The following is a 9,085-nucleotide window of genomic DNA, read 5'->3' on the forward strand; positions in this document are numbered from 1 at the left end:
TTGGTAGTGTTTTTCAGAACTTAATCGAGTAAGAATTGTCATATGAAGAATACTTATAAAATTTAAACATAAAAATCATCTTTAGATCTCATTAAAATGTAGATTATGATCCAGGAGAACTGGGGTAGGGTCTGAACTTTTGTATTTCCACCCAAGAACGCCAACACAGTGGTGCTCCTATCACACTTTGTAAGATTATAGCAACATATAATAGGTATTTTAAATATGCAGGTATCCAGGCCCCATCCCAATATACTGATTCAGAATTACTGGGGGCACTGTCCAGGAATATACATTTTTTTTCTTTTTTATTAAATCATAGCTGTGTACATTAATACTATCATGGGGTACAGAGTGCTGTTTCTATATACAATTTGAAATACTTTCATCCAACTGGTTAACACAGCCTTCATGTCATTTTCTTAGTTATTGTGTTAAGACATTTATATTCTACATTTAGAGAGATTCACATGTACCCTTATAGGATGAACTATAGGTGTGATCCTACCAATCATCCTCCCTCCACCCATGCTTCCCCCTCCCCTCCCTCTCCCCTTTCCCCATATACAGGAATATACATTTTAAACAAACTCCTAGGGAGATTTGACAACCACTGGTCTATAAATTTGAAATACCCTCTACCTTGTTCCCAACTTATTTATTTTCTGTTTCTCAGCACCCAGTGCAGGTCTCTCCTTCTGCTTAATGCTTTTATTGACAACCTCAGACTTAAATTCAGTAACAATTGCTTTCAGCAAGCATTTGGTATTTCTTTCCTGGCATAAATCCTGTTCCCCCAGACATTTTATATCATGAAAAGAACAATTATATACATTCCTGTAGTCTCAGCTCCTAGCATAATGCTTATCATAGAATAATTGTTTAATTAATATTTATCATGGACAATAATGGTAATGATGGTGGAAAATGAACATCTCTCCAGGACACGTAGTTGTTTCCCAGGACTTGTGTGACTAAAATAATTTGTTTACACCACAAAAGAAACACTCAACTGCTTAGCAAAAGCTGCAACCCCCAACTATGGCAGGAATTGGCACCACAATCCTTTTTTGTACCTTTTTGAATTTTATGATAGTAAATGGGACTTTAAAAGAAAGAAATACTTTAAATTTATTGTCTTTTATCTGTGAACCTTAAAGCACTCTAAAGCCATGTTAAATTAGTACACAGCCCTGGTGTAAATATTATTATACCCTCCTTACAAAAAAGCTGACTAGGAAAAGAGTTGTAAGATGCCATTATAAGAAGGCTAAACCAAAAAAATCAAGGTGGCTGACAGGCGAGAACTCAGCAATTCCCAGACCTCAAGTTATGTGACTAGAAAGGTGAGCATTCCATAGAAGGGAGGTGGCTAAGAAGAAACTGAAGATTATTTCAATTTAAACGAATCAATTCCATCTTCCTCTGTACTCCCAGTGCCTTCGCTCTTTGTATCTTGTGCCGCTTATACGCACGTTAAATGTCGACCCACCTTCTCTTAACTTGTCTATTTTCTGGTCGTCTTGTTCTACCTACTAGTCCACTGTAGCAACAGAGCCAAAATAACTGCCAGCTGAGGACATCTAAAACGGGATTGGAACCCTAGTTCCTTCACCTTTGAACTCTGCCTCCTAAAAAAGTCGGTGCAGCTCTCAGTTGGTTTCCTCTTTGTGTGTAAAGTGGAAAATGATTACGCCCGCCCACCTCACTGGACGGTTGAACCGACCAAACGCTATTCGTAAACTTAAGGCACTAAATGGATACCAGTTGCTCCCTTACTATGTCATTCCTTGTTTAATTTAATTTAACGCCAGAGCCACACAGAGCAGCATAACTAACAAGGGCAGGGCGTGCCCTAGGGAACACCCTCGAGGTAGATCTTTTTCCTTTGAAGAGAGGGAGAGCGCGGGGCTGCTGGGAGTCGTAGTTTTTGCAGCGGTCTCCTCTGATGTCAGATTAAAGGCAAGAACTACAATTCCCGTGAGGCTGTGCGTGGGGAGCCCGCGCACCCCTCCCTCAGGCGCGTGCCCTTAGACGAAGCTGGGTGCGCGCGCGCCCGGGGCCCGCAGAGCGAGCACGGAGGTAGTTTGCTAGTGGTGGTGGTGAATGCAGATCGAGGAAAGGAAACGCAAGGAATGTGTGGGGATGGTAACAAGGAAAATTAGACAAAATAAACACGCACCATTGCTTCACCACCCTGGCGACTGTAAACTCGCGCTACTGCGGAGGCATGTGGAGCGCGCTCCCGGGCTCGCGCTTCGTGCCTCCGGGACTTCAAACAGCAGAGGCGGGAAGGGGTGGGGCCGACGGTCCAGGGGCGGGGCCCAAGGCGAGGAGGGCGGCGGCAGCGGCAGCGGCTGCGGCTGCTGGGGCCAAGACCCAGACATCTGGGACTGTTGTTCGGTCGCGGTGCGACCGCCTCAGTCGGCTAGCTGAGGGACCCGGACCTTGTCTGCTGGGGAGCGGGCGGCCATATCCCTCCTTTCTCCCGGTTCCCTGAAGCTGCGCTCCTGCCGCAAACACCCTGCGGTAGATCTTTGGTGCCCTTCAGTGAGGAGGGGAAGTCCGGACCCTGGTGAACGCACCCCAGACTCCTCCAACTCGGTGTTTTCGCCGGGTCCCCGGCCTGCACACCCCAGTCTGCCTGCCATGGCTGAAAACGCAGAGGGGGACCTGAACTCCAATCTGCTCCACGCCGCCTACCACACTGGCGACCCTCAGCTAGATACGGCCATCGGGCAGTGGCTCAGCTGGGATAAGGTGGGTACCTGGTCAGCGCGGCATCCGCCTCGCGCTGCACACCCTCCCACACACAGTCCGCTCTTTCCTGTCCCCACCCAGGGCCCTGCAGGCTTCAGAGGAGATGGCTTGGGCAGTGGGGCGGGGGCCAGCGGTGCTGGGCGTTGCCACCCACCTAGGTCTGGGTTGCCTCCTTCGAACCCTCTGAGCCAGGCAGAAAGACATCTGCATCGCTTCCTTTTCCAGCGGGCAGTATCGCAACCTCCCTTTCACCCCCCTCACCGTTTTGCTTTCAAGTGCGTATCATCTCTTTTTCTTAAAAAGAAAAAATCATCGTCATAAGTTATACCCATCACAGAGCTATTCCTTTCCCCTTTTGTCCCTTGACTGCCTTCTCTGCAAACCTGAAAATGGTTTTTGACCCCCTTCTTGGACGTTTCTAACCGCTGCCCGCGTTAGCTCTGGTCTGATGTGTTACCACCGTCTGTCGGTAGGTAGTCTCTGTTCTTTCATCGCTCCCGGTATTCTTTAGCATCACCTTTTGCTCTTGAGAAAGGCAAGGGGCTTCTTGCCTCTTTTCCCTTTCTGGCAGCTATTTTCTGAAAATATTCTCGTCAAAGAACCGTGTTTTCTAGGTTCCATATGATTCTCCAGATAACAGAATTGTTTTTGCCTTAACCATCCCCCCACCACCTGTCAAGTTGTTGTGGTGATTAAATCTCTTGTAGGCCTATGGGATGGATTTGTGACAGCCAGAATGAAAATGCAGCTATTTTACTTGTTAAAGAAGGCCCTGGTGGCTCCAAAGGGGAAGATAATCCAAGCTTTTATGCACTCTATCAAGTGCATAAAATACATTTATTGAAATAGAGAAAGCAGAACATTTTAAATGGAATTAGAGATGCTGAATGAAAGAATTTGTATGGTAGTGTGTGAAATCATGTACAAATGAATTTCCTATAGGGTTAGTTTTATGGAAAAGTTTTATTTTTACTTTGTTCAGTAATTCATTTAGCAAAAAAATACTGAGCATTAGATAATGTTCTAGGCCCTGTAAGGCCCAGGAAAGACTAGTGGTGAGGAAAATATAATAAGAGTTCCTGCCCTCAACAAGCCTTTAGTTTTAGCAGATAAAGAAGACCAACAAATAAGCATTTACAATTAAATAGTTGGTGTTTGTTTTTTTGAGACAGAGCTTAAAGCTATCTCCCTGGGTAGAGTGCTGTGGCATCACAGCTCACAGCAACCTCCAACTCCTGGGCTCAAGCGAGTCTCCTGCCTTAGCCTCCCAAGTAGCTGGGACCACAGATGCCTGCCACAGCGCCCAGCTATTTTTTTTTTTTTTTTTTTGGTTGTAGGCGTCATTGTTGTTTTGGTGGGCCAGGCTGGATTTGAACCCACCACCTTAGGTGTATGTGGCTGGAGCCTTAGCCACTTGAGCCACAGGTGCCGAGCCTAAGTAGTTGGTGTTAATTGATCATATGCATCTTGGATATTATAAATTTTCCTCTAGTGTCTAAACTGTGCCTTTCAAACTTTAAAGTGCTTATAGTTTGTCTGGGGATCTTGAAATGCAGATTCTGATTCAGGAGGCCTGTGCTGGGGTTTGAGATTGTGCCTGAAAATGTTCTTCCAGGTGATACAAATGCTGCTGTGGACCACACTTAAAAGTGGCAAGACTCTTTTGCAGGCCAGAGGTGGTGGTTCACACCTGTAATCCTAGTACTTTGGGAGGCCAAGGTGGGTGGATTGCTTGAGCTCAGGAGTTGGAGACCAACCTGAGTAAGAGAGAGACCCCTTCTCTAAAAACAGCTAGACACTGTGGCTGGTACCTATAGTCCCAGCTACTTGGGAGGCTGAGGCAAGAGGATCACTTGAACCCAGGAGTTAGAGGTTGCTGCGAGCTATGATGACAGAGCACTCTACCAAGGATAACAGAGTGAAACTGTGCCTCAAAATAAAAAAAGACTTTTTGCTCTCTAGGTGCCAATTTTAACTACACTTTTTCTTTTCTTCTCTTTTCTTTTTTTTTTTTTTTGAGTCAGAGTCTCAAGCTGTCACCCAAGATAGAGTGCCATGGTGTCACTGCTCATAGCAACCTCAAACTCTTGGGCTTAAGCAATTCTCTTGCCTCAGCTTCCCAAGTAGCTGGGACTACAGGTGCCTGCCACAATGCCCAGCAATTTTTTTTGTTGCAGTTGTCATTGTTATAGCTGGCCCCAGCTGGGTTCGAACCCGTCAGCTCTGGTGTATGTGGCTGGCACCCTCCCACTGAGCTACAGGTGCCGTCCTAACTATACTTTTTCTAATGAATCTGACTAACTTCTAAAAGATTGGTTGAAGGCTAGGCATAGTGGCTAACACCTAAAATCCTAACACTTTTGAGCCCAGGTCTTTAAGACCAGACTGAGCAAGAGTGAGACCCTGTCTCTACTAAAAATAGAAAAATTCACTGGGCATTGTGGCACGGTCCTATAGTCCCAGCTATTTGTGAGGCTGAGGCAGGAGGATCACTTAAACCAGGCATCCTCAAACTATGGCGGCGGGCCACATGTGGCTCACTGAGGACATTTATCCAGCCCACTGGGTGTTTTTGCTGTCCCTGCCTGTCCTGCTTAGCAGCCGACTTGTCCTGGGGCCCACAGTCTGGCTCTCCAAGGGTCTATGGGACAGTGAACTGGCCCCCTGTTTAAAAAGTTTGAGGACCCCTGGCTTAAACCCAGGTTGTTTTGCGGTAAGCTAACCCCAAGGTACTGTATCCTGGGGCAACATAGTGAAACTGTTTCTAAGATTAAAAAAAAAATTGGTTGAATGAATTAATATTTATTAATTGTCTATGCTGTGCCTTTATATTGTTGGGTTATACTGAAATATTAAAAAAACAATAAAATACCATAAAAAGGTAATGCTAGAGTAGCTTTGGTGGCAGTTGAATGGTTTATAGGCAGTCAGTTCTTATTTCAAAAGTAGGCATAAACTGTGGACTGGAATGATCAAGGAAGATGTCTTTATAAGATGGGATACATATAAAAAGAATGAGGAGAAACTTCACTGAAAGTGGAAGAGAAGAGTACTCTCTACATATAAGGTGTACTAGCTGAAGACCTATGGGATATAGAAAGATACAGAAAGATGTCTACAGAAATAGGTAATGGATCATATCTTCAAAAGACATAGAAGGGAAGGTAAAACACAAATATAATTTAGGGAGCAAGTAATAAGTACCCTTTACAGAAGAAAATATTTAAGTAATTTTATTATTAAAAAAATAATTTCCTGGGCGGCCCCTATGGCTCAAAAGAGTAGAGCGCCAGCCCCATATGCCAGAGGTGGTGGGTTCAAACCCAGCCTCAGTCAAAAAAAAAAAAAAAATTTCTTCTTTGATTCTCTCTTAATGCAGGAAAATACTTCCCAGTGGGAAACAAAGGTGTATCGACTGTTGATTGGTAACTGTAGATGAGCTAGGGTATCTCCCATAGCTGTGAAATTTAGAGTGCAGAAAGGCAAAATAATAGTTCAGACACAGCATCTTACATGAAGAAACTGAGTTTAACACCTGATTAATACCTATTTAGTTAAAAAGGAACCTACTAAATGCTGCTGTTTCTTTATGACTCTCACAGGGCATATAAGTTATAAATTGATTTGTGGGCAGTTACTTACTTGCCTTGGTCACCAAGATTACTAATTTTAGTCTGGGTGGGTTGGTGTAGTTTGAAAAGTCTTTTTTTTTTTTTTTCTGAGGCAGAGCCTCAAGCTGTCACCCCCAGGTAGAGTGCCATGGCATCATAGCTCACAGCAACCTCCAACTCCTGGGCTCAAGCGAGTCTCCTGCCTTCGCCTCCGAAGTAGCTGGGACCACAGGCACCCGCCACAACGCCTGGCTATTTTTTGGTTGTAGCCGTCATTGTTGTTTGGTGGGCCCAGGCTGGATTTGAACCCGCCAGCTCAGGTGTATGTGGCTGGCGTCTTAGCTGCTTGAGCCACAGGCACTGAGCCCAGTTTGAAAAGTCTTTATGAAAAAAAAAGTTATTTGTGCTAAACTTTCAGAATTAGTTAAAAACTAATGAAGAGGAGGACCATGACATGTAGAGATAGAAACTTTAATGCGTGTACTAAAAACATTTGTTTCTGCTGTAGCTTAGGGTACATACAAAATTTGGGGGCTGGTGCCATGACTTACGCCTGAAATCCCACTCTGGGAGGCTGAGGCAGGGAGATTGCTTGAGCTCAGGAGTTCAAGACCAGCCTGAGCAAGAGCAAGACCCAGTCTCTACTAAAAATAGAAAGATACTAGATACTAGCCTGTTGTGGCAGGCACCTGTAGTTTCAGCTACTCAGGAGGTTGAAGCAAGAGGATTGCTTGAGCCCAAGAATTTGAGGTTGCTGTGAGCTATGAAGTTATGGCACTCCACCCAGGGCAATAGAGTGAGACTGTCTCAAAAATTTTTTTGGAAAGGTATATAAGGACCAGGTCATAGAAGGCCTTATTTTGTCTTTAGTGGAGTCGAATAAATAAAGGTGAGTGGAAATGTTAAAAAGAAAAAATAATGCAACAAGACAGGATTTATTGAGTTTATGTTTATTGGTACCCCATCTAGTTTCCATGGAGTGGCTTCCAATTCCTAGCCCTTCAAACTCAGTCCATCTCAGGATGGACTCAGTCTACTCAAGGTTATTGAAACTGATGTCTGAGTTCAGAATGCCATTTTTATTAACTTATGGTGCAGATGTTATAGCTAAGTGGATATGTTTCCACTTGGGGAATTTTCTAGCTGCACCATAAAAGAAGACAAAGAAGATTTTGTGGTGACAAAATCAGATTACAGAGAGTCAGATACATGACATAAGCATTTAACAGCATCAGCCTGTAAACAACTGAATGTACCCATCTCCATGATGGGGCTGTCCTACCAATAGAATAAAACAAGTCCATGAATCAAGGTGTTTCAAGAGGTTTCTCCTCTAGGCAGTGCACAGATGACTCTGCTCCTTCATTCTGTGTTCTAGTGCTGACTAAGGTTCACCTCCTTCCTGGTTCTCCCTTTCAGTGCTTTCAAACATACTGTCAAATTATAGAAAAGTGCTGGTGCCTAGAAGTCAGAGTCTCTTTAATTGAGAACTATGTTCTGTTTCTGGTTCACTGGCTTTTCTTTTTGAAAGCAGGCTTATATCCAAGATATTAAGCACTGGCCAAGTTTGGGTGGGTAGGTAGGGAGTGGGACTGGAACACAGGCAGAGCTGCTTAGCCAGCTATAGCATCAACCACAAAGCTGTTGAACTTCTTGTGTATTGACAGTGTGGAGGCAGGAACTGGCCATGGCATTTTAAGAAATAGTTAAGTAGAACAAACTGGTCTGAGAATGAAGGTCTGTGTTGAGAAAGAGTAGATATAAGGTTAAAGATAATTTAGGTTTATGCAAAGCCTGAAAACAGAAATAAAAAAATTTTAATCCAAGCCAGTGATTTTTAAACATCTAATAGTAGAAGTTTTCCAAGTGAAATAAAGCTCAGATTGTCCATCATCTTATGATGGAAAATACATTGTGTAAAACACTTTTACAAAGGTAGCCTAGTTCAGTTTGATTGTGTAGAGATCCAAAGACGTTGTGGACATTATCTACTTATAGAACCTGAACTAGAGCTTGAATCTGACACCTAGTTTAATTTTTATGGCTTTAGTTTATATCACATTTTTTGTTCACATTTTTCTAATACTTAATTTGGCATTTAAGCAGTCAGGAGTACAGGGTACATATGGCTTTATTAATTTGGGGAAATGTTAGTACTTATATGTGTATTCCTTGAATTCATTTGTACAGCATTTCAACCTTTGTAAAATGCTCTGAAGTCTGTTTTGATGTTAACAGCAGCAGTATGGTAGGCAGGTAGTATTTATCACCATTTTTTATTTTTTTTTTTGGCTGGGACTGTGTTTGAACCTACCACCTCCAGCATGTGGGGCTGGCACCCTACCCTTTTGAACCACAGGCACTGCCGTATTTATCACCATTTTTGCAAATGAAGAAATTTAGGCTTAGAAAAGGAAAGTGACTTGCGCAAGGACAGATGGCTTTTAAGTGGTGGAATTGAAACTCACACCTATGTCTTTTACTCTATCTTGTCACTGAAGTAGACTCTACAAACCAAGTCTTTAAAAATGTTAGTCAAGGCTCGGTGCCTGTGGCTCAAGCGGCTAAGGCACCAGCCACATACACCTAAGGTGGTGGGTTCAAATCCAGCCTGGACCTGCCAAACAACAATAATGGCTGCAACCAAAAAATAGCTGGGCGTTGTGGCAGGCGCCTGTGGTCCCAGCTACTTGGGAGGCTGAGGCAGGAGACTC

General features: G+C 43.7%; 1 protein-coding gene across 1 annotated transcript in view; it reads left to right on the forward strand.

Annotated features, from left to right (window-relative positions):
• Window positions 1-2,649: 2,649 nt before the first annotated feature.
• The window catches only part of PGM2L1 (phosphoglucomutase 2 like 1), a 73,920-nt gene continuing 67,484 nt past the window's right edge, over window positions 2,650-9,085 (forward strand). The window contains exon 1 of the mRNA XM_012803468.2: window positions 2,650-2,760. Within this exon, the coding sequence (XP_012658922.1) occupies window positions 2,650-2,760 (111 nt within the window). The remainder of the gene's footprint in view (window positions 2,761-9,085) is intronic.

Source organism: Otolemur garnettii, unplaced genomic scaffold (genome assembly GCF_000181295.1).
Source record: "Otolemur garnettii isolate 467f Iridium unplaced genomic scaffold, OtoGar3 scaffold00001, whole genome shotgun sequence".
NCBI lineage: Eukaryota > Metazoa > Chordata > Mammalia > Primates > Galagidae > Otolemur > Otolemur garnettii.